A 26644-nucleotide genomic window follows, 5' to 3' on the forward strand; every position below is an offset into this window, starting at 1 on the left:
CTGCCTGAGGTGGTGATGGTCTTTTGGGAGATAATGAACAAGGGGATTGCTGCTCTGAGAGTGGCTCCTAGCAGATGGTAGGATTAATTGGAGTCAGAGTGAGAAAAGAGCTTCATCATTAGTTATTCCTAGATTTATCTGGAAGAGGGACGTCTCCCACCATTCTTTTTTGCTTAGATCCTCTATGTGCTAAATTTGCACTTTTGTGTATCCATATTGCATTTGAAAAGGAATAAAGAAGAGCACATCTTTCAGTGATGTAGATTTGGGGTGGGGGGAGGGAAGAATCCAGCTGTCTGTGATATGATTTTTTTTTCATTTAAGATATGAATAAATATTTTAAAAAGCAACGAAAAATGTATGACTGCATGCTTGAATTCCTGGAAGTGTTTGGGTGGCTGGTTCCTATCCAGCTGTTCTTGCCACGTGTTCTCCTGGAACTGTTCTAGAAGGTTCCCAGCCCATGATAAGGATGTCACTGGGCATGCTGCAGCCACCTTGAGATTTTTTTTAATCAATGTTTTAGAAAAGCCAACTGTGCAACTTGTGGTCAATCACAGCTGAAAATGATAGTCCAGTGTTTGATTGTGCTTTCCACCTTCATTCTAGATGTTTATATTTTAATATTCTTACTGTCTTTCTCTGTATGTCTAGTAAGTGATAGACTGTAGCTTGTTTCTGGATATCAGCCTTTATGAAGAAAATCTGTGGATACTTACTCTTGGGCCTCTGGTGTCCTAGAACCCACAGTGGCATGAACTTTATGACATGTGACATTTTAATTTAAATTATATACAGCAGGGCGAATCTCTCTGTTAACAAAAGATGGAAAAATGATGATGTTAGCATTCTCAAAAAAAAGTAGGTTTTGTAAATAAAAGGCTCTACAAAGTTGTAGCAATCTTGAGAATCTTTTCAATATTGTCTGGGCTTATTGTTATTTACTTTAAAGGTGTTCTGAGAAATTCTCTTAACAGCCCCAAAATAGTGTGCACTTCTGAGCTTGTCTACCAGTAGCTTTCTCCAGTAGAGGTTTGGGATAGAGTTCATAATTAGGAAATACCTTGTGATATAAGGGATGTTATTCATCCAGCATTTCCAAAAATCACTTAAATTTTGATGTGGGAGTTCTTCTATTGAAAGTTCACACTGAAAGTTAGATGTGGTTGAGTGCTTCTTTAGAGCAAGAACATAAGCTCAGAGTGAGACAAGATCATCCTCTGAGGCCAAGTGCCAGTTCCATTGACTCTTAGACCTTCACATATTAGAGCTCTGGAAATAAGGACTCATAATTCAGATGCAGAAAAAGGGTGTTGCTTTTGTGATTTAAATCAGTAATTTTGAAGCCATCATTTTGGGACCTTCAGTGATAATCTATATTTAAAAAGACATTTATGTAATTCCTACAGGCTCTGTCACTAAAGAAGAGTATTTTAGGGGCAATGAAAAATTCAGGTAGGCTATAGATAATATATATCCAATATATATTATTGTAAAAATTCAGGTTTTGGCTTTGGAACAGTTACAGGATTAAAAAAATACAGTTGGACTTTGTGGATGTCTTGGAAAAATCATCTCATCTTTCTCGTCTGAAGTTATTTGTTGTGTTGTGCAGTCGAACATCTGTTCAGAGTTCTAAAATAGTTAGAGATGACAGCAGTCCTCTTCTGCTGGAGCATCCACAAGAGTATTGAACTGCCCCAGGATCTGTGTTTACAGAACATAGGCTGCATAAAATGCAGAAGATTAGGAAGATGCAGAGGGAGTTGAAACTGTAGACAGCAACATATTTCATGTATGTTTTATTTATAGTTGTGAAACCTGTGTTTACTGAGAGCTCAAGTAGGTGCACAAACAGGCAAACAAAAGTAATAAAGTGCCCAACAACTAGTACGGTGCTAGCATTAAAAGAGAAGAAAAACAAAGATTATTTCTCTCTACAGCTGTAGTTTTCTTTTTTTAAACTTGTTCTTTGGCTTATGCAAAGGGCTCTGTCTCACACCAAGTAGGAAGGGAGCCTGATCTACCCTGCAGCACATAAGGAAATTATTTTAATTATTGAGAGTTCAGAGTGGTGTGAGTGCTCACCTTCACAGCACAGTGCATAGGCTGTAGGAGAAGAAATTAAAATCAGACTGTAGCTCTGGTGATGCTGTCTGCATCTTTACATTTGTATTGGATTCCCAAAACTTGATGTTCCCATGAGAGATGTGGGTCCACAGCATGCTTGAATTTTTAGGCTTCGTTCCACCTAAAGAGATTTGCCCCTGTGATCTGCAGGATTTCAGGTTAAATACACTGCCCTTGGGGTGCCAAAACATCGAGGTGGCCGTATCCTGAATTGTAGCCTGAATTGTATCTTGGCCTGAGCTGCTTCCTCTTAGGAAGGTCTTGCCAGGCTGCTCGTCAAGAAAGCTGAGAGTGAAGAACTGGTTTCACTCAGGAGGCATTGCACTGGTAAATACAGCTCAGCTGGGCACATTTCCTCTCTGCTGTAGCAAGGAAATTTTATCGTCTCAGCAGATGGGCAGAAATCCTGAAACACTGATTTAATTAACTGAAATCCCACCACCAGACAGCAGCTCTTGTGGCCGCATCTGGAAGTAGAGCAGAATGCTTAAGGGGTAATATTGTCCTTTTAAAACTGAATTAGGCAAACTTTGGGACATCTAGGGGTTACATAAACATTTGTGGTGAGTTGGGGAGGAAGGAGTAAGTGCTAAACAGATAAGGGGATTAGAGTGCAAAAAGTCTTCTGAGAGCACTGCTGCTAGTCCTCCTGAAGATAAGCAAGGTTGTGCTGAGTTGTTTGTAGTCTCAGTTGCAGTGGCTGGAAGTCAGCTTGAGTTTTAAAAGTTTTACAGTGCTTTTAGGGAGATGGGCATGAAAAAGACAGATTGTGGGCTTAAATGAGGCTTGCATTATGTTAGCATTTGATTGCTAGGCAAGCTTCAGTGTCCCAGAAAGGAGCAGTTTATCCTGGTAGCCTTTCAGTGCTGCTGTGGGTGGGTGAGCTGGGGCTGTATGAGCCCAGGTAAAACCCGGGTGTCATCACACACTGTCCACATGTATCCACAGACCCTCCTGACAATGGAACAGCAGAGAGCATTCCTTCCTGCAGGAATACAGGAGTAGGAGAAAGGTGTACAATGGATTTAATTCCCTGTTTCACTGAGATAATGGTTGGATACTGGCTGGACACTGGAGGTGGAAAAAGCTAAGGCTCTACATTAAAAGAGCAGTCCTGAGACTAGTTCTTAGTTTGATTTCCACTTGCTGTGAGAAACCTTTGTCCTGTGTGCATCCTGCTTCTTCCCAAGGAAGGCGTAAGGCTTGGATGAGCTTGGTTACACACACTGAACGTCAGGAGTGGTTTTGCTGTGCTTTTATTGTAATCTAACTAGTGCTGCTTCCCTTTCCTGAATCATCAAAGCCCTCCCTTTTCTGAAATCCTCAGCTCCGTGTACAGAGATAGCAGGAGCATGCAGAAAGGCTGTGGGTGATTGTTGAAATAAGAGTCTTGAGGAAGAATTCAGTAAGCCTCTGACAGAGGTGGTCAAAAAAACCACGTGTAATGTTTTTCAAATGCCTTTATTGTACTGATGGGTTTGGTAGCTGCTTTCCAGTAGTGAATTAGTACAGATCACATCAGCTAGACTCAAGAAAAATGGCTTTTTTTTTTTTACAACCATCTGCTTAGCTGTAAATTGCTTTCTCCAAGCTGTATGCAATCTTTTGCTTTGCCTCTGTCTCTGCTTTAGCTCATGATTCCTATTTTTTATCTCCTCAGGGTGCAATTTACTGTATCAATCAAAATAGGATAAAAAGGTCAAAAGTCCTCAAATGTTTTTATAAAAAAGGGAGGCAAATGGAACTAATATAATCAGCTCATACATGACATTTCATTTATGTCATGTATTTGTTGTATTATGGCTCTAAGTGAGGTGAGTTACTTTGAAAGCAAAGGTGATGAAACCAGACCTCCTCAAGCTCTTGGGCATGGAGGGGAGAAAAATATATATTTATATATACAGAGAGAGAGCCTAGATTTCTTTAGTAAGTAAAGGAACCTCTGTTATTGATTTCCATGATTCATGTGAACACTTTACTTACAAAACAGAGGATGTTTCCTTTCAGATTTGGAAATCTTTTTTCTTCTCATCTGTGTCTCATGATGCTGAATGATTGTTAACAATTACACTGAGATTGAGGAAATATGATGGGCTTCAGTAAAAGGTAGCTCCCCTGGAATTGATTTCATTTGTTGAGATTTCGTTCTGGGTTGGGTGAGAGAGGTTAGTGTGGGGGTTGGGTTTTTTTGTTTGTTCGTTTTTAAAGTGGGAACTCTTGTAATTGTCAGAGAAATTATCTTTTGATTGATCAGAGAATTGTTAAGGTAGGAAGACCTGCACAGATCATCTGGTCCAGCCCCCTCTCATGCAGATCAGTCACTTCAGGCTGTTCAGGACTTCCACCTGAGTTCTGAATATTTCAAACACTGGATAATCTGGGCAACCTGTTACAGTATTTTGCCACCCTCACAGTAAACCAGAGGTGTTTAAATGGAGTCTCTGTACTTCAGTGTGGTTTCATTGTCTTTTCACTGGGTAACACAGAGCAGAGTTTATTTCTGTGTTCTGTGGTGTCTCCCCTCCCTGCCTGGCGTTTCTGCACATCAATAAAATGCCTCCTGAGCCTTGTCTCAGCTCAGTCATCTCAGCCTCTGCTCATGCCAGACACTCCTGAGTCACCACAGCGCTGCCTCTGCCAGATTGATGCTGTGTGAGACTCCATGTGTGCTGTTCCTCCCCGAGCAGGCCTTGGGGAGCTGCACTTCTGGACCTGCCTGGCCACGCAGGTGACGGTGACACTCAGGTTTGTGCTCTCCCGAGGTGGGCTCAGCCTGTGGGGCAGAGCAGGGAAAGAACTCACCCAGCTTGCAAGTACAGCGTGGGGAAAGAGTTCCAAACCTGCTACCGGGGATTCTCCTTCTGTAAAATGTAAGAACTGATGGAAGCAAACTGCAGAAAGTGGAGGGAAAGGAGGAGAGAGAAAGACCTGGGGTCTCCCAAAGGTGAGCTCCAGGAGGGTGCTGAAGAAAGCAGTTCTTCCCTGACACACCCATCTGACTTATTTACTTCACTGGTTCCCTTCCACAGCACTCAGGTTATTAGCAGTGACAGATATGCAAAACTCTTCTAATTACTTGACACTTTTTTCCTTGACTTGAGTAGATTTTGAAGTTTCGAAGGAAAAAAAAATCAGGATTGATGGATTTAATTTTCTGTGATACAGCTCTAGAAACAGAAGCCTTTATATTAAATTGTAAATCTTTGCAGATTGAGTTTGTTTAAATAAGGCATAATTTTATATTTAGTATCTGGGAAGACCATTTTTTATGAAGCCAAGAAGGTATTTTTGTAGATGATGAAGATGAACAATTTTCTTGGGTTTATGATTACTATCAAAAAGCATTGTTTGGGATACAAATAATATTTTTACCTGTCTGACTGCTAAAATTAATGCAGATATACTATACTTATTTATATTATTTTTGTGTACACTACAAAGCTATATGCTTTGTAGTGCAAGAAATATATTCTAAAATCAGTGGAATAATGTCAATTTCCTAATTTAGAAGCCAAGATGGGTTTAAGTTTCTTGGTTGATTTGTTTTGTTCTGTTTTTTTTCTTTAACATTTAGCTTGTAATTAGGCTAAGTTAAATGATAAAGCTGGGAGCTGACATGTCAAAATAGCTAAGAACAAATCTAAGTAATTAATTTTGTTCTTTATATTAGATCTTGTTAACCTGAGACTTTAAAATACTGATTTCTAGCTCAGGTTTAACTGGACTTTTGCCCCGGAGATGTATGCTTTCATTCATTTTGCGTTTTTTTTTTTAACTCCAGAGGAGTAATAGAAACAAGTTAATGTGAACATGGATTTAAAATCCATGGATTTAAATCAATAGTGCAATCTTCAAGAAGTTCAATAAATGTATAAAAGAAAAGGACAGCAGTGTGTATCTTCCCTAATGTTATTTTTAAGACTTGAGATGTTTAGTCATTGTGCTAACTTCAAGTTGGTAACACAGCTGTATTCATCTCTATTGCATCAGGGTCCTTTTAAAAATTGTTATAGCAAATCAAATGAAGCCATTTCACTGTAAGTCCCATGTGAATGCTTATAGATTTAGCACAAAATAAATTGAAAGCAATACCAAGTTTAAGTGCAGTTGATGTTTCTTTCTTTATGAATCTTGAACTCAGACTTGTATGAAGGAAACGAAGAGTATTTTAAAATACAGGTATATGGATTCCCTCACTCTATGCCAGTTATCTTAACAGTTTCTTTAAAATATTAGCCAGATATTTTGAGAAGTTTTCTTCCCTGCTAAGCATTTGGTAGGAACATATTTGTGTTGGAGAACTATGGATTTCAGCTCTTCAAGTGGATGTAATGAGGCATTATTTTGTTACTGAATCTTACTTTTTCTCTGTAAAATGGATTGCATAGGTCAAAACCAGGTTTTATGCTTTTTCCATTTTTCAAAATGTTGCTATTGTTTTGTATGAAAAATATATTTTAAATCATCTTAGCAGGATAAAATCCAAATTTACAGTAGAGATCATTTAAGTATTGGAGGGGAGTAAAGGGGCAAAAACTTCTAAAAGGAAAAGCCAATACATTTCAGCAATAAGCAAAACATGATGAGGATATTTTTCAGAGCTGTTCTCTTCTGTTTAGAAACACACTGAGTTGGTAAAATAAATAAAATTAATGAGTGTTTCATTTCTAATAAATGTGAAAGGCAGTAAAGACAACCAAGAAGGACGAGATTATTTGGTATTATTGGAAAAAGCAAGACTGGTCATTTTTTATTTCCTGATCTATGTACTGACATTTAAAGGAACTTAGTACATACAACTGGGGAGAAAACCTCATTAGAGGCATAGGTAAACGTATAATGATAATGAGTTTATAGAGTAATTACTCCAGTCATAGTATAAATATGTTCATATATCAATTCTGTGCACAAAAGTGAGATAAACTGTTTCACTGCAGGGCTGGTCTGACTTTTGAACAATCAATTTCTATATAAATGTTGTTATTTAGCTGTGCAGTTATGAGGAGAGAAATGCCAGTAAATAGCAAACGGTGTGAAAATATCAAGGGTGGCAGTATTTTATTTAGAATAGTCTGTAACAAAGGGAATGAAGAAATGTCCAAGATAACCTTAGATTAGCTGACTCAGTTAATAAATTAACTGAATGTGTGCATCATGGACCACACCTTGGGCTGCCAAATGTTACCAAAAAGTGCAGTAAATTTGTGAGTAGTAATGTCCTTTGAGCTGTCTGCCTCTGTGCCATGCTATAAACTGTATTTGAATAGGCTACCGTGGCATTATACTGAAACAACAAAAGCTTTTGTTTCTGAGATGTTTAGAGAATTGAACAAGGTATCAGGAGAGGTAGAGGGATGAGACTGAAGTGTGAAGTCAGTGAATTTTCTGGCAGTGAAATGTAACTAACCTGTAAGCCACAGACACCAGTGCTGTCTCTTTGACAAGCTGAAGGTGGGTCAAATGCAGAACTGTTGGTTTCAAAGTGCTTTTTGGGCACTCAGCTGCCAATTGTGCCTGCAGGAGCCCCTGCCCGCGCTGTTTGCAGCTCTGTTGTTGGGATGCTCTGTTCCAGAGGCAGCCCTGAAAGTTCTTCTGGTTTGCTGAGTACTTTCCTCCTTGTCTGCTGAGGGAGAAAATTACAGGGCAGTAGCAGGGAGCAGGTTTCTTCCCGCAGCCCCTGTTTCTCTGCAGATTTGCTCTGCACAAACTTGCAGTCTTTCCTCTGCATCTCTGTGGCACTGCTAGCATTAGGGCCCTAACTAAGGAGGAAAAAAAGTAAAACCTCTGAAGCTGAGCATGTCTGGATGGTGTACCCTGGCCTTGGCAGTCTGTGGTTTGGCTGATGGCCACCATCCAGCCTCAGAGGTCACTGACACAAGGCTTCCCTCCCCACTCGCTCGTCATGGGTTAACCCCAGAGCACTGCACCTTGCAGCTGCTCCTTCTCCCCCCGTGACGGGATGGGTGGAAAAAAAAGCCAGTTTAATAGGGAAAGCAAAAGCCCTGCATGTGAGCAAAGCAAAACAAGGAAGGAATTCACCACTCCCCATCCTCAGGCAGGTGTTCAGCCACCCCCAGCAGGAGATGGCTGGGGAGGACAGACATCATCACTCCAAATGTCACCCTCTTCACTCTTCTTCTCCCAGCTTTCTTACGTTGCTGGGCATGACACCATGGGGTGGTCTCTGAGGTCATCTGGAGACAGCTGTCCTGGCTGTGTCCTCTCCCAGCTCCTCGTGCAGCCCCAGCCTCACAAGAAGCAGAAAAGGCCTTGCTGCACTGTGCAAGCACTGCTCAGCAGTATGGAAAACATCCCTGTGTTGGCAGCTCTGCTGCCAGCACAAATCCAAAATGCAGCTCTGTAGCAGCTGCTATGAAGAAAACAAACTCTACTCCAGCAAGGCCAGCACGTTTCTATTCTGTGCTCCAAAACACAAGGAGCCTTTATATCCTGTTTCTAAAAAGGGGCTCTTACCCTGCATGACAGTGGATGGAAATGCCAAGATTTGCTTTGTTGCTACTTGGTATATTAATATTTCAGAAGCTCAGTCTAAAAAAAGAAAATTAGAATATCCTAATTTTCTTTGTAATCAGTGTTTAATGCATGTTTCATTAACATAGCTTCACTTTATAAAAATTCTCAATATTTTTTCCCTGAAGAAAAACGTAATGAATAAGTGAGCTTGACAATACACGATTTCTGCTTTCGACAGAAAATGACAAAGGTACATTTATTTTATTACCCGAATGGCTTTACTGTTTATACTGCCACCATTATTGCATGTCCCTTGATAATTTCACCTCACAAAATTCCAGCCACAGGGAAAGCTGTGCTGATCCTCTGACCCAGCCATTCCAGCAGCACTGGGAGGGGTGATGCTGCTGTTCAGTAACAGGCTGAAGGTCACACAGGAGCAGAGCTGCTGAGCACGCAACCTCTGCCTTTTTCCTTCTAAAGGTTTCAGTCTTTAGAAATTAGTTCCTTTGAAATAAGCATGAATACAATCAGAATGACCTGTTCTGCTCCTTTTGTGTGTGTGTGATGGGAAGGATTTGGTAGCACTGTCTGCAGGCAGTGTGAGCTCTGCTGCCTTTCTTTCACCTGAATTCAGAAGAGAATTAGCAGGAACACCTGGCTGAGTTCAGTTCAGTTGATTTATGATTAGGAATTCAAGAGAACCAAATGTATTCGTCAAAGTTCATAGGGACATCTTGTCAGAAACTAATTCTAATCCACAAAATGATCTTAAATGGAACATAATCACTTTCCTGATTGTTGCTTTCTGCTGCCATTATTCTGAGAATGGAATCAAGTGAGAGTCTTGTATGTATGACCAGTAGTTCTGGCAGCAAGCATGTCAGATCTGTGCTACCTATTTGGGTTACTATCATTTCACAATATTCCAATCCTCAAAGTTTTCTTTTTTGTTGGGCTTGGCAGGTGGTGGCAGAGCATGGGTGGCTTCTCATGCAACTGCCTACTTTTAGAAAGAGTATTGAGGAGAGATGGAAATTGTTCATTCAAATGTAGTAGGTTCTTTTGTGAACACTGTTCTTTTCTGTGCATAATTTTATCTTATATAGAAAATAACCACATTTCTACTTTTCCACTGGGAAAAAGTTTCCATTTTGCACAAATAAATAATAATGTCACTGATGGGTCACGTACTGTCTGTAGTCAAGGGATATTTCCTGCAGCTAATACTCACCCTGTTGTCTGAAACATGCTCATGCAAACCCTACTAAATTTCAAATACTTTGGCTGGTGGAACTTTATTAAATAAAGTTGTGTTAATGACTTGTGGACAAAACCACTTGTCTCCCTACTGTCAAGTAGTATTTCTTTATGTACTAGTACTTTTTCATGGTATAGGTTCTTTTAAGTCAAACAAGAAACTCATTCAGAAGGCTGGATCTACATAGTGATACATATGCCATCATGTCATTACAATACATAGAGTTTTCTCTTCAGAAAAGAAAATATTCTACACAAGACTAAAACTTTCTGTATAATAGGGCAACTTCAAAGATTTTTAGTTTTTCAGTCAGCAGTTTTATAGATCTCCAGAGAGTGGCCTGTTTGAATTTTAGAACTATTCTTCCTCTGGGTTCTAAATTATATTTAATATGCTAAGGAAGGGTTATTCTGCAAAATAGTCCTGTATTTGAACTTTGGTAGGCAATTACACTGCATGTCAAATTGTTCTTGTCTCTAAAATGTGACGTGTGCAGAGCACAGAAAATACAATAGCAGAGGAGTGTTTATCTCCTGCCATGAAGTCAGAGGGCATCGTTGGTGTTGACCATCTGGTAGTAGTTAAAGAGATATTAACTGACACCTCTGAAAGGCTTCAATTATTTTTTTCAAACCAAGTATAAAAACAGGTACAAAGCAAATAGCTCACTGAATTACTGAGGGGTTTTGAGTTCCTGGCAGAGGCACTCTGTCTCTGTAGGTAAGCACTGGCTTGATGTGACCTTGAGCTTTTTAGGGGAGGAGTATGTGACAAGCAGTATTCAATGTAGATATTATTACTGGACAAGTGTCTGAATTCCTGTGTGTATTTTAAATTTTGTCAAAAAGCTTAGAAAGTTTTGCTGCAATTTGAAAAATGGTCTTGATTTTGCAGGGCCAGGTTGGAAATCTTGCATGCCTTTGCCATGATAAGCAAAGGATCCATTGTACTTCTAGCTTGGGCTTGAAACAAAAAATATAAACTTCCTGAGTATTTTTTGCTCTTTTGAACTGGGAAATATCCAGTGTAATAAAGTGAAAAATGTATTTGACAGTTTTTGAAAGAAGTCCAGAGCTGTTGCTTTTATTAAGTAGCTGGAAGCAAAAGATTTTAATTTTGGGCTTGTAATATCTGGGGAGGAAAGTGGGAAGAGACACATGCAGCAAACCTGTTAAGCCACTTAGGAGTGAGTTTTCACCTCTCCTTACAATTACCTCATTTGCTGTTATAATTGCCATCTTTAACAAATGGCCCCTTGAAGGGCACCAAACACCATGATACCAAATATAACTCTTACATCTTTTAGTCCTTTTTAATTGATTTCTTAGATTTTTTTTTTCCCCTACCCAAGTCCACTCCCTGGCCAGTGTTTTCAAGAAGAGTTTTGAAGAGTTTCTATTTATAAAGATGCTAATCTTGGGCAGGCATAATATAAAGTAAGGGTCTCATTTTCTTTTTTTCTTTTTTTCAAGTATTGAATGTGGCTTTCATCTGTGCCATAGCTGTGTGAGGTTTTGAATATGGTATGAAATCACTTTCCATTTATTCAAAATCTTTCTCAGGGCTGATGAATGCCATACATAATGAAAGACTATATTCATTTATCATCCATAGTAAATCATTGATCACAGAGGTATCTTGTGGAAAAACCTAATCAAAGCTTTTCAGTTCTTTCTGGTTGGTTAAACTCAAAACAGCAGAGAAATTATTGCTCAGTTAGTTGGTTAAACATTTGGTTTATTAGATGATACTCACAGTTTCTCACGCTTTTTTTGGTTTACAGATGAAAATTTGTTTTTAAGGCGATTAAGGCGGATGGCAAAATTCTTATCCCTTGAAAAGCACAAAGCCCATGTACTGGTGTGAAATGTTTATCCACATGTAGATATGGCACAAATGAATTTGATACCAGGTAGCTATCAGTAATATATTTATATATCTTTGGATACAAAACTTAACCTGAATTTATTCTGCTTAGGCTATGTGCATTGATTAAGAATATGAAACTTACTTGTTATTTTTTTTCTTTTTTTTTTATTTTTAAGGGAACACCTTCAAATTAAAGGAAATTGATCTGTTGTTGAGGAAAGGGAAATTATCATTAGTTCAGGTGCTGTGATAAGTGGCTTTACTAACACACCTTGTTAATTTTTGTTCCTTTTTATGACTTGTGTTTTAGGAAAGACAAAGATGGCCAACCATCTATATCAGGAGAGGAATGATAATTCAGTAATTCCAGCATAATTATGGATGAGGCATTGAAGTCAAATCCACATAACTCCTTTTTAAATGTTAAAAGCCTCATTTAGTTCAGTGGTTCCTACAGAGGATTTACTGAAGTGTCCCCATTTAGTTTCTCCAGGGCTAAAGGATCTTGAAACACTGGAATCAACAAATGAGCTGAAAGTTTTATTATCTAAATCTAGGCAATGTCTCAGGGTTTTGTAGCTGTGGCCTCTAATCTTTGTGCCATCTACTCCAAGAGCATAGCAGTACTTCCCTGTCCTAGGGAGCTGCACTGACAATTTACATACTGAAAAATAGGGTGAGTGGTAGCAATCATAAATATCATTTTTAAAAGTCTGACTGTAATTTCTCTATGGCCTTAGAGTATTTCAGCTGGCCTGGTTCTACAGAAAATAATCCATCCCCCCCCATCATTTTTCTTACTGTTCTTTTTATGCCTTTTCAACATAATTTCCTTTGTGGTTATTTGCTCTACTTATTTTCAGTAGCTACAAAGCTTTTAAAGAAAACTGACAGACAAGTGGGATTTTTGGTTTTCCTTTTAAAGTTGATGCTGTCCATATTGTAAGAATTGTACTATTTCTTTAACTAAAGAAAAAGGAAAGGCAGCTACATACCTTAATTCAATCACATAATAGATTGCAAGGTCTTAACAAAATACAGTATGTTCAATCCCTGGTATGAAACCTTTATTATACAGTAGGTAGCCTCTCTGTTGTGGAGATTATCTAAAATTAACTTTTTGAAAGGAAAAAAAAAGGAAAATAGGAGGAGGATGAGTGTCCTGGATTATTGTTCAGGCCTTGCCATCTGAAGGGATTCATGAGTATGTTGAAGAAGCAGTATATCTTTAGCCAGTTCCTTATTGTATCCTCAGTTTGTTCTTTTTAGTGCCATGCATTCATTTTACTTTAATTTAGTGTATTTTTATGTGTTTATATTGAATTTAGTTTAATTTTAGCTAGTAGGTTATATGTTGTGCACAACATGGACCATAGGAGTAGAACTTCAGGAAAGGAGCAGTCGATCTCAGAATAGGTAACACTCAGATGATCAGGACATTTCTGCAATACAGAAAACCTGGCTCCAATCTCTAATGCTTCATTCTCACACCAGAAACTGAATGAGAATCTCACACCTCGGGTGCCTGACCAGCAAACTGCAAACTATTGATTTTTATGAAGGGTTCATTTTCTCCCTGGCTTTGAGCACAGTGTTCTCACTGGTGATTTGGTGGCCTGATCTGTGGAACCAGGGAAGCTTTGCTTCTACTTACACTGGCTGTATGTGTTAAATGATAAGATATCCTGTCTGACCCTCACTGTTCAGATTAATTTTTCTTCCCTTGCGAATAAAATCTTCACCTAATAACAATCCCAATAATAAATATAAATTTCTGTGTATTCCAGTTAAGGTCATTCTCGTTGCAGGCCACAGAAATCTATATTTAGCTTACCTGCAGAGCAAAGGAATTATTTTTCATTGTTTACAGCGTATTTTAGGCTAGACTGTGGGACAGCCCAATGGCCTATATAACCTCATAGCTTGCTATCATAGAGCTATTGTGTAACTGACTCTCTGACCCAGGATAAAGAGTAGTGCATTCTCTGTGTAAAAATAAATACTTGATCAAAATTTATAGACCATTAGAATATTTTTTTATCATGATCTTGGATTTCTCTCTTTGAGAATAAGTAAGAGCTGCAGTATGTTCTCATATTGGCATCTGAATGTTAGTACAGTGGATATAATGGTGTCAGGAGAAAATAATTTGCAACTGATCCACTGAGATGGATCATTCTAATTGATATCATCTTTGAGACTGTCAATTTGCAGTTTTACAAGGGGAAGGAAATGCATGTTGATTTGGATTCACTGCAAAAATTAAATTTCATTTTTCATAGGTACTATTAATTCCATCTTTCAAATTGGATCACTCCTGTTTATGGGACTAGAATCAGATTATAGGTTCATATAAGTTAATCTTTTGGGCACTGTGCTATTAAGATTTTTTTTTTAATGTCACAAATCACCTTTGGCCTAGAACGTGTTTGTTTTCCTGATGTTTTGTCCTACAGCTTTCTCTTCTGCTGTAGTCTGTCCTTAAGATGCCAACTGTAATTTGAGATGAACTCATATGTTTTTTGTTTGCCAGATTCTGGACTTCGTGCAGATAAACTATTTCCATACTTCTTCACATGGTCAGAGGCAATGTGATCACCACACTTGGGGAAGGAGAATTGCTTCCATTTCAGATGGATGGATATCACAGAGAAGGAGAAAAGGGATGGGGATTCACAGTGTTGCCATCATTTGTAGCCTCTGCAGTTTGCTGGTGCCACTCCCTGTTCCTTGCTGTCCCTTGACAAATAAATATTTAGGCTTAATAGGGATGTGGAGCTCTCTGTGCAAGTGTTTGGGGAAAATGTAAATCTTTATAATATTGGCTTCTTGGCCATAAGTTTTATGCCCTACCCTAAGTCTTCTAAGCAGGTTCTCTTCCCTTTCTGCTGTCTTAAATCTATTTTGTTCTTCATCTTTGTTTATTGTGCAACTTGCCTCACCCCCATTCACTTTACTTTTTCAAATACATCCAACCTGAAACCTAGGAAATTGGAGTGCTGTGTTAGTCTTATGAGTGGCACAGTCATCTATTTGAAATCTCCCTTGGCTCCCTAAGGTTGACAAGACAGTTCTGAAAAACGGCCACAGAAAGTGTCTGTGATCTCTTTGACTAGAATATACATGTATCAGTACTATTTAACAATTGCAAAAAGAATGAAAGCATGAATAAAGTCTCATACTTTACTTACTTTTTAATACTTAGGTGCAAATATGCTTAAGTAGAAAGGAAAAAAAGCCTTCTCACGAGGAATGAGAGATGTGTTTCTGAGGGTAGGTTTTCACACAGAGGTCATTGTGGCTGACTTCACAAAGTGCAATGCACAATGCAGTTTGTTACTGGTGACCTTAAAAAATCATCTGGGAAAGTACATTGCCAAAAAAAGATGTGAAGAAGACATGATGAAATAATCTTAGTTGAATTTAGCACTTAACAGTCAGGGATATGCTGTTTGCAAGCATTTTAGCAGCTGCAGATTAGTTTTACCTGTGCTTCTCTTTTCATATCATTTAATGAGAAGGATTTAAATAATTCCATTCACACAATACAATCCTGTTGATATTTTTGGTCTAGAATGTAAACAGACACCCTCATTTGGGTGAAAATCTGAATGCAAAATAGAGAATTCCCTTTTCATATAAATTTGGCAAAGAGGCTGCAATTAACACCATTTTTAGGCCCCTCTGCCACGGTGTGCACTGAAGCCCAAGCCTGCTGATACAGTGCAGTGCTTCAGCAGAGGGGCCATTCCTGGAGTGGATCTTAGGCTGTCCTTTCTGGACTTTGCTGCAGGGGTCCCACATGCAGATCAGAGCTTTTGCTTCACTACCAGCAGACTTATTCAGGTTTTAGGGTCTTTTTTCTATTTTTTTCTTCTTTTTTTTTTTTTTTAATGATATCTCTAAATGTTTATTTAGAGTTTGTTTAGAGTTTATTTAGAGTTTGTCTCAGACTCAAGTGCTCATTTCTGAAACCATGAGCTGCTCCTAAGCATTTCTCAAGGTTTCTCTGATAACTCATGGCTTTTTAAAAGGATCCATAAATATGTGTTTGCTCATTCACACTGCATGTTGATGCTGAGTGACCTCATTTGGACTTCCCTGAACTTCTGTGTGTGTCACCACGGTGCTGCCTTAGTGGGGTTGTTGTGCTTTCCTCCCTAGAGGTGTGGCACCAGTGAGCAGCATGTGTGCATATCACATCTGCCTATTCAGGACACATGGCAGATCCTTTAGATAGATTATGGGATGCCATGATCATCTTTTATCATTTTGTAGCATTATAACTGTCAAATGTATGTTCTGCAAGGCTTGGTGATGTAACAGGCAGAAGTTTGAACTCGGGTGTCATAGTGGCAGAGCAATTATTGCTATTATTTGCTTTCACGGATTTACAGAAGAATTTGTTAGCTGAACTAGAAGACCTAATTTTTATCTTTGCTGAAAAGCTTAGTGCAGTTTAAAAAAACCAAGCTATGTTTGGCCTTCAAGTCATAGAATCACTGAGGTTTAAAAAGCCCTCTAGGATCAGTAAGTCCAACTGTTAATCCAAACCCATGTCCAAACCATGTCCCTCAGCACCACATCTACACAGCTTTTAAAGACCTCTGGGGATGCTGACTCCACCTCTTCCCACAGAGCCTATTCCAACGCCTGGCCACCGTTTCAGGGAAGGATTTTTTCCTGCCACCCTATCTAACCCTTCCCTGGTGCAGCTTGAGGCTAGTCCCTCTCCTCCTGTCACTTCTTACCTGGGAGAAGGGACCAACCCTCCTTTCAGGGAGTTGTAGAGAGCTTAAGGTCCTTCCTGAGCCTCTTTTTCTCTGGGCTAAACCACCCCTGTTCCCTCAGGCACTCCTCATTTGTGCTCCTGTCCCTTGACCAGCTCTGTTGCCCTTCTCTGGACTTGCTCCAGCTCTCAGTGTCCCTCTGTATTGAGGGCCACAGACCTGGACACATTATTCAAGGTGCAGTCTCACCACAGTAGCTGTTATCTCAGTCTGAGGTGTTCCATTACAAGATTATTCTTTGCTATATCGTCCACCTCTGTACTAAATTTTGAAAGAAGCACATTCCCCCTGTGGCATGTTTGTCAGAGGTACAGGTGAATGAAAATGTCCACACACACTGATGAGCACTTGGCACAGCTCTTCCAGAGATACCACTCTGACTCTCTCCTCGCATGCTTTTATGACAGTTTAGGGTAGAGGGTTTTAAGTCTGTAATACGGTATTTGCAACCAAGGCAGGGGCATATGTGTGTCAAGAAGTTAATAGAAAATGCTCGTAGAAAGGCAAGAATCCCCACCAGTGCAGGTTGTACTGAAGCTTTGGTGTGAGGTCTGCCAGCTCCTCTCAAGACTATAAAGAAGAGTTTCTTTTTGATGGGAGGCAGCTCCTGATGTTTCATAATCAGAGGCAAAAGATGCATGTAGCAGTGTCTGAGTACATGTGGACTTCTTCAGTTTTTCTGACTAGGGGACAGTTTAGATTAATAGAATATTTTTTCCTTGACTGATAACTTATGACTGCTGTCATGGGATCTGAATGAAACAAAACCTGAACAGTTTGTTCAAGTCAGTTTTTTCATAGATAGGCAAGAACTGGGAGGAAGCTGATCTCCAACATAGTACCTCATATTCATCAAGGAGAAAGGCCAAAAGGGAGGGTTTGAAATATCATATATATGGGGGGCTTATGTCCTTTTCTTACTGTAGATTTTTTACTACATTTTTGGATCTAATGGGAACATAATTTACATATTTTCTCACAAATGTTCTTACTATCCCTGAGTCAGTGCTGGTGATCTGCACTTCTCATTGAACCATTAATTTATTAAACCAAAGGCATATTAAAAGGCAACATTTAGAGGAAGCCTGAGTGAAAACATTGTGAAGGAGCAGATAACTTCTTCTCCTGACATTATCCCATCATTCAAGCCACAGTTGTCAACCCTAATGAAAGGTGGTGATGCTGATTTGAGCATATTGCTTATGTGATGTGCAAGAGCTTTGGGAGATAAGGAATCCCTGTTGCTATCATTTATAATTAAAGTGTCCATCACTCCTCTCTGAAAAACTGCTTGACGAATAAATAATTAAAGATCTGATTCTGATACACTTAGTTGAAATGAGACTTCTGAGAACAGTTCAAAAGCAGTAAATGGAATAGCTTCAAAGTAAGGCTTCAAGATAAATAATAGTATTACAATCTCAGTCAAAGCCAGTTCTTGTTGGTTGAGGCAGGAGGGTATTCTGGTTTATGTGCTTTAAAATCTAATCTCACAGGCATCTTAAACTTCCTGCTTGCAAACAATGCCTGATGATGTCTATCATTTTATATTTTAAGCACAGTATAAACTGGTATTAAAATTAATGGCTAGCTAACTCTTCCCTGCTTTTTCAGACAGCCAAAGATAAGTTGTCTGTCTCATGATTTGTGCAGTATGGAATCTTTATAAAGTGCTGTGTTACCTAAAGAGTTTATTTTATTTGCAAATATGTGGATTTTATACAGGTCTTTTCTTTTGTTGTTTCAGAGTTGATATTTAAAAGAATGGTTATGCTAAAATGACATTTATTTTCATAGTTCCTAAAAAAAAATCGAACTGTTTGAGTGGAACTTCTTTTGAAATACAGATTATTTTCCCTGCTTCCATTGTGTTCCAGTAATAACCATGCTCCCATTATAGTCGAAGTGACTTGCATATGGTAGATATGCGAGTCACTCGCAGTGTTGGCAGGCTTGATTTGGTACCTTGGAATTAACCTTTTACTACCGCATGCGTATGTTTGTCATTTATCCCCTTTTTCTCAGGTGCAAAGAGGGCTACCAAGGAGTCCGCTGTGACCAATTTTTGCCGAAAACCGACTCAATCTTGTCAGATCCAAGTACGTCAAATGTTTTTCTTATATTTCAATCCATGCTGGAGGCTGCTCTTGCCGTGTGGGATGACCCTTTGCCTGTAGTCAGCCAGCCCGTGCTGTGGGCACTGCAGCTGTGTGTTAAGAACAGCCCTGCTCGTGTTGTCAGGACAAAACCACATCATCCAGTCTCTGTTCTTGTAAAACCTGTGCTGCTCCAGCAGGGCAGTCCATCAGGGGACGTGATTCCTTTTGGTTTGGAATAATACTGTCCCTGCTTACAGCCAAAACATTTGTGTTTCTCTACTTTTGACTCCACAACAAATGAAATTACATAATCTAAAAGGAAACCCAGTATAGCGTGCAAAGTGGTTCCTTCAAAAGGAAATGCACGCACATTGTGTGGCACTGAAGAGATTATAATCTCCTTGGAAATACTTGATATCAGTTTTTGTGATAGTTAATTATTTTTCACTTTGACAAGTGATTTGTTGGCTATTCCATAAATGATAAATGATAAAGGTGTACTTTCAGGTAGTAATGTGGAGACAAAGTAACCTCCTATTGCACTGGCCAGTCAGTATGTGTCAGAGTAATATCTGCATATATCTTCTCTTAATCCACTGTTTTCCTTTCTAAATCCTCTTGACTAATAAAACTATGTCAAAAATATTATCCAAGATGAATTTTTTGAAGGTGAATTTCCATTTAATTATGTTTATCTTACATTTTTCAATGACATGACGTACAACAAAGGGTCATATCCAATCTCTTGGTTTTGTTCATATACCTGGAAACTGTAACATATTAAGTCTTCTGGTTTTGGGTGATCCTTAAAATTAAATTTGAGTTGTTTTGTTTTTTGAAGAGCAATGGTTGTTTTTCTAGTCTTTGTGCTTTTTAATTTATTTTCTTTTGCTTTTCCATGTGAAAACTTGTTTCCAAAGGCACCTGTTGCTTTGCAGTTCTCTGTGTTGTGGAGCTCCCATTACAGTTTGCTTTGTGTTTAGTTTATTTTCTCCTTAGCTTGACCTTTAATGGTAAAGTGCAGAGCTTGTAGTGAACGGGCAGATTTCACCTCAGCCAAGTTTTATGTGCACGTGTCAGTATAGAAGCTGTGTATATGCAAAGAAAAAGGTAATTTGTATCCTAAAAGTGTGGGAAAGGACAGTCAATTAACAACAGGACAGGGTGGTACCTGTCTGGTCTGCTTTTCACAGGGGACTCTGGCTTTACTCTCCCAAGAGTAGAGTTAAATCCATGCAGATTAACAGCACAAAGCCCCAAAAAGTCTCCCAGATCCAACAAGACCAAAAGCCCCATAGTGTTTATCTGGTGCAGACAGTGCTGTTGTTTCTTTCTTTGTGTTGGTTGCTGCTTCTCTTTATTATTTGCTTGCTCCAGTTGGGTTCTGGATTTATTGTTTCCAGAACATTTTTCATCCGCATAATCCTGCTCAGTGAGCTCAGTTCTGCTGAAACATCCTTTCTCCACCTTATGCAAACAAAAGCTATTTTTCGATTTTGCTGAGGTTTTCTTTCAAAATTACATCATTTAGAGTATATAAGGAGAGGGGCCTTTGGCTTGACATTGTCATGGATCCACTGGACACACCCATGGCCCAGGAGGAGCCTCTCCTTTGGTATGAATGAAGAAGGTTAACATGAGTTAGGTATGTTTTTAGTCAGTTTTGAAATTTAACTTATATTTGAGCCTCATCTGTTTTCAGAAGAAGAAAAGACAGGTCCAGCTCAGGTCCATTTCTGTGTGTTGGCATAATGTGATGTATCTCTGTGCATGTGTGTGCACATGCACTTGATCTGAGGATGTCGAGCCTGGAAGGAAGATAATTGAACTTTCTGCTGCAGCTGGATGGTGACAACATTTTGTTCAGGTGTTAAATCAGTAATGTAGTTATCTTCCTTCTGGAGAGAGAAAAAAAGTTAATACCATGCTGATAAGTAGCACTCAGTGGCAGAAACGTTTGTTATTTGCATAACCTGAGGATTCTAAAAAGTATTTGACACAGCAGTCAAGCACAGTATTATCATCTTCAAAGGCTCTGGGTTTGCACTGCTCAAACTTATGTTTGTGGTTGAATGTGTTTGGATTAGAAGGAGAATGGCTGAAGGGTGAATTTGGAGGTGGCTTCAGAAAGAAGCAATTTTTAAAATGCAATGCAAGATTTCCAAAAGCTGAAAAATGAGATGAGGTCTCTTTTGTCTGGGCTGCAGGTAGCCAGCACTGGCTGGTGTCAATCAAGCTTTATGAGCAAGTCCAGCTCATTTGAGTTTTATGGGATTGCTTAGGGTGTTCCTGGCAGTGAATGTGCTGCTGATGACACATCCGCTGACATTTAGCTTATTTGAAGTTTGCAGGCATGGAATACTGAAGCAATGGTTTTGTCTTACCTTGCCCGTGATACCACAGGCTGTATTTTCAGAATATATCCTTGTTATGACTGGGAAATGAATCTGTGCCAGTCACTTGGTAAATAGTAACAATTTTGTTGTAAAATTGTACTTATGTACATGGGCCCAAAGCATCTTGATTTTTTTGATCCTTGTTTTCTTATGTTGTTTCTTTAATAGCCTGCTAAAACAAACCAAGCTTGTTCAGCGTAGCTATTATCTGCATATCATTTGCATAGTGAAAAATAGTGTGTTATGGCTCTGAAATATTTTTAACACCATTAAAAATACCTTATTCTAGATACATGTTAGGCAGGTCTTGACTTTACATCACAGATATTAATACAGATTATGTAGAACTTAATATGGATTAATGCATGCTAGATCATGTGCATGTAGTTTAATTCAACTAACTGGTTAAGGTATTTAAGATTCTGTTTTCAGGAAACCCTCTTGAAGCAACTTGATGGTGTTTCAGAGTTCCTGAATTGGCATCCATGGCTTCTTGCAGTCAGATCTGCCACCTGCTACCTTCCTTTAGCTCAAAGATAGGATTAAAATCCTAAGAAAAAAAAAAAAAAAGTACAACACACACAGACCAATGTCTACACACTCCAGGCACAGGCCCTTTGACTGGGTCTTTAAGCATCACAGGTGTAACAGCTTCCACTTCCCTTAATATCTCTACTCTTAACAAGGTTTTCTGGCTATAAGAGGAAGTTGTTAAAAAAGAATCCAAAACAGTCCAAACACAAGTGGCTTGAGAAGTTTGGTAATCTTGGAATGTGAGAGAAACTTGCCTAAACCATGGGAACCTCAGGCATGTGGGAACATAAAAAAAATTATCATGTCACCAATAGGGGAAAAGGCTTCATGGCCAAGCCACCCGGGCTCACAGACTCTGTCAAGATGAGGAAATTTGTCAGCCATGCCAACACTGTGCAGAAGTCCCTGAACACTCCCTCAGTCATTTTCTCCATTTTATGGATGAAATAATAGTGGGACAAAAAGAACAGAAAAAGTAGTCACACACTGGAAGGAAAGGACAGGAGTATATTTAGAATGGTATTTCAGGGTTTTTTTGTCTGGGCTAACTCTATAAATACAGCTAATAACAATGGTAGATATTTTCAGCATTTTAAGTACAACCTTAATACATCCTCATGCACAAGAAATTTTTCTGTACCCCTTTATGTATCTATAGGATTGGGAACTTATTTGCGACATAAATTGTAGAAATGTACTCCTTTACTATCCTCTGTAGTGTTCTGGAGTAGACCTGCCTGGCCCAATGAGTCCTGAAAGGTAAGTTCATGTGGGCTGCAGAGATTTCTTTTAATCTGCTTTTATACTGAGGCAAAGTAAAACCTTTAAAGCTTTGACTTGTAGGCATAATCCAAAGTGGAGAACGAGGCACTGAAATTGAGTTTATCACATTACCTCATTTTACCAAACTGCTCTGTTTCACATATAAGTGTATTGTTCTTGGCATTGAAAGCTACTTTTCTATGCAAAATGTGCATTTCAATTTTATAATATTCACTTTTAATTTTGTACTTATCAGGCTAACGTTCAAGTTGTCCCATTTGATTCAGAGGCTTGAGTAAAGAGGGATCCCCTGTCAAATATTGGGAATGTTATCCAGTCCTTTTGCAGAGTAAATGCATTATTTCCTAGAAGAGTAAAAGTGGGCTGGAAAGCTTGTAGGTCACCAGGCCATGCTCCTGCTGTTGAGGCCAACCCTATCATGTAATTTCTTCTGTACTCTGATCATACTTCACTCGTAAGCCACTTGTAATTGGTGTGAACCAGCCACTGGGAAAAGGGTTTGTTTAGCATCCCTGCTCTGAGGATTTCAAGCCTTTCCAGCCTCCAGACAAAACTTGCACCAAAATGTGTCAATTTTGTTCTTCGTTAAAATGCTTCATTTCAATTTGGATTTTTTTTCCTCTTGGTTTCCATGTTTTTATGCTTCAGGTTGGTTAAATCGGCTTTTTCAAATGTCAAAGCTCTTTTTCCCACTGGGTGAGCTATAGCCTGTGGTCTTATAACACTTTAACCTGTGACAACATGGTACACATGTTTCTCTTTTAATCTCATCAAAGAGAAACCTGCAAGTGTCATATCTGGAACCTGCAGTTGCTCATTCTTAGATTACCTCTTGCTGTAGCAAAGGATCAAACTCCCTCTTCTGGAAGACTGGGACTGTAGATAAGAAAAACAACTATAGCTAGGTTAAAAATGAAAAAACATCTTTCCAAAAAGGTATTCAAAGCCTGGAGACCCCTACAAACGTCCTCAAAAAAAAAAAAAAGCTCCCCAAGATAATTATAAAAAATCTTAGGCATTTAATTTTTTTTTTTTTCCCCATCTAGTTTTGTAGATACGAGATCATAGACTAGTTTATGTTGCAAGAGAAGTTGGGAGAACTCAGGGAGTTCAGCCTCCTGCTCTAAGCAGAGCTGGCTTTGAAGTCTGTGCTACTGCACCGGACACTACAAAGGTGTTTTGCAAAGAGACTCTTATTAAATAGAGGATAAAGAGCACCACCATTGAAATATCTCTAAAATATATTTTCAGATAATTTGAATATATGAAATGAAACTTGTGCCTCTTACTGAATGACTGGTTTTCTAGGGCCTGAATAATTTTTTTGTCAATTCGACTTAACCTTTCTGAATTTGTCGAAGTTCCTTCTGAAGTTGCTTTTTTTCTTCTTTTTTTGAGTTTTAAAAGGCATAGAAGAAAATAAGATTTTGCTGTTGAAAAGACTTCAAAGGTTGCATGGAAATAGGGGCAGTTTGGAATGGGAGACTACCCAGAGTTGGATATCTGAGTTTTGTGGAGGACAAGTCTCTCCTAAACAGATTTTACATGGGACTTATTTAATCCCAGAAAGAACTTCTGAAATCTAGATCTAAGTCTGAATTTTGTGGCTTAACTTAGTCTTAAAAAGAAAAGGTTTTAAGCCTCTCTGCATTAATTATTTCATCCATTCGAGACTTTTTTTTTATTCAGAAAAAGCATATGAAGGGAGAGGTTGTACACCAAGCTTCTTTTATAGTGGCTGTCATTTTACACCGTTTTATCAAACTAATGGCAGAGCGCCACACTACCTGTGTGTTCACAAAAAAATATTAATGTTGCTCTAGGGTGTTAAGCTTTTACAAAAATTAAATAATCAAAAGGTGGTATTTTATAGAGTTGTAGAATTTGGTTTTAAAAGCTGAAGATGTGGTGACTACACTCAAGGGAAGTCCCCAAAAATGACAAGTCAGTAGAAGATCTGTTAGCCTCCATCAAGTGGATCTGACTTTTTCTCAACTGCAGTCTCTTTATAAAGGTGTATAACCAGAGTTCCTCCAGCTCAAATGCATTACAAGTTAATCTAGATTAGCCTTGCTGCATTAATGGATTGAAAGGCAGGAATTGCCTTAATTGAAACAGCAATAAAGAAGAAAAGCAACACAATCTCCCCAGAAGTTTCAATGAGTTTAACTATAGGTGAGAAACAATGCCTCAAATGAGAGACAGGCTGAGGAGTATGAAACATCAACAAGGTAAAATTAGAAATAAAATATATCCCTGGGGCAATAAGGGACATGTTTTCCTTCCTCTTTGATCAGGTGTGCAAAGACCTTGGGATAGGATCAGTAAAAGATGATGTGTTTTCAAATCTAATTGTATGGAATCTGTAAAATTTGACTTTCTGTGAATAGTACGGAACTTCTTGATTTGTTTTGTTGCTGGTTTTCTTTTCCTTAAAATAAGAGCTTACGCTGTATTCTCCAGAAATGGAATGTAATGTTCCGAACCAGAAGTGTGACATTAACAAAGCCTCAGTAAAAGTGTTCTCTGGTGATAACTGGAAGCGTGAACGTGTTCATTATCAGAATGTCCTGAAACATTAAACTCAAAGAGAGATTAATTGAAGTCACAAATTGCCACTAATGCCATGGGCAAAGAAAATCACCGCCAGTTTTGATAATGTTATTTCTTACAGTCCGAAAAGCAAAATTGAAATTCATAGGAAACACCTAATAATAATTTGATTCTATGGATAAGCTAACAGTGACTTGTACAGAATGTGTGGTATAGATGTGTCTTGAGTAATTTTTTTTAAATTTCTTCTTTGTCAGTACTGCAAAACAGATTTTTGAAATCACAAGGATATTGAGGATCCTAATTTTTCTAATGGGGGGGAGTATTGTGATTTCATTTGTCTTCCAAATTTCTGTTGCTCTCCTCAAGTCAAAACAGAAAAAAAGTGCACTCATATGAGAGCTTATGCCAAATATTAAGCTGAATTGCTTTCATAACTTTTGTGTGCAATAACAGAGATGCTTTTTCTCTACTTTCTTTGAATTATCAGTCCTTTTAGGGAAAAAAAAAAAAAAAACAAACAGAAGTGGGTTTGCACAACTACGCCCCACAACTTCTGGTTTTCTTTCTGGAAATATTAGTAGGAAGGTTACAGTTTATTTCCATTAATTATTTCAGTTTTAAAATACATGTCAGCCTTTGCTAAATTCATAGATCTTTATTTAGGAATTAGCTAAAAAACATTGAAATAAAAAGTCATACAGGTTTATTTGGAAAAACAGGAAAAAATCTATTTGAATTTGACCAAAATCCTTTTATTCATTTTAAAGAAGTATTAGTTCCTTATTCTTCTCTGTTCATCTCTTCTCCTGCAAGACCAGAATGTGTTGGCATCTGGTTACTCAACATTGTTTTATTTTCAAAACTCTAAATTAGAAGTATTCAATTATGTTTGTTTTTGCCGTGGCTTTTAGGCCATAGATGGTCTTCTGGAATTCAGCTTGTGCAGGCTGCCTCTCTGTAGACATTCCTACAAAGAAGCTGGAATAGAGCAAATGCAGTATATTTGACAGCAGGGAGAAAAAACGCTAAACAAACCTCAAAACCACTTGTTTCCTTTTTCTTTAAAAATTGCATGTATGTGGAAGGATAATAGTTAAAATTAACAATTCCTTTTACATGGCATCAGTACAAATCCCAAGGAAGAAAGAAAACGGGATCTCTAGCAATACAAATCCCAGCCAACAAGAAGTTTTCGTCAGCCTGTCTTTCTGTAAGCCACAGTTGCTGTAATTCAGAAAGGAAATGGAAGCCACCTCATGCAGAGCAGTTTGAAGGACGCCTTTCCGAGCTACCATTCATCTCTGAAATGCGGGACTTGTGTCTGGCTGAAGAGTTTCCAGGTCTTTGTGTAGCGATTTTTGCACTTTATTTTAGGGAAGTTTACCATCCGATGGCAGTCGCTGGGCTGTGGCTCGTTGCCCCGGAGCCCAGCAGATGGCTGTGAATGGGGGTAACAGTGTTACACAAGGATCCTGGCTGGGAATCATCACTATTCCCGCTGTGCCGCCAGCCGGAGCGTCCCGGGCACGCCCCGTGAGAGGCAGTGCAGCTCTCCTGAAACAAGCACCTTCTGAAGTGATGAGCCTCTGCAGCAACTCCTCCTATCCCTCTTACAAACACGTTATGATTTCCTAAATCTGCTGTTGGCCATTTCATGTCTGGAAAGCTGCGAGTACGAGTGGAAGTCTATGTTCTGTGACATCCTGGGAGCCTCTCATTTCGCCTGTTACCCCAAGTAACTAACTTTTCTGG

At 38.8% G+C, this 26644-nt stretch overlaps 1 protein-coding gene across 4 annotated transcripts in view; it reads left to right on the forward strand.

Annotated features, from left to right (window-relative positions):
* The window catches only part of NRG3 (neuregulin 3), a 490307-nt gene that overhangs the window by 371552 nt on the left and 92111 nt on the right, over window positions 1-26644 (forward strand). For all 4 annotated transcript variants that reach the window (XR_010081338.1, XM_063405996.1, XM_063405994.1 and 1 more), the window contains one exon: window positions 18550-18623. Coding sequence is in view for 3 of the 4 variants with exons in the window: in XM_063405996.1 (XP_063262066.1) it covers window positions 18550-18623 (74 nt within the window). In the remaining variant the exon portion in view is untranslated. The remainder of the gene's footprint in view (window positions 1-18549; window positions 18624-26644) is intronic.

The sequence above is a fragment of the Prinia subflava genome, chromosome 9 (assembly GCF_021018805.1).
Source record: "Prinia subflava isolate CZ2003 ecotype Zambia chromosome 9, Cam_Psub_1.2, whole genome shotgun sequence".
NCBI lineage: Eukaryota > Metazoa > Chordata > Aves > Passeriformes > Cisticolidae > Prinia > Prinia subflava.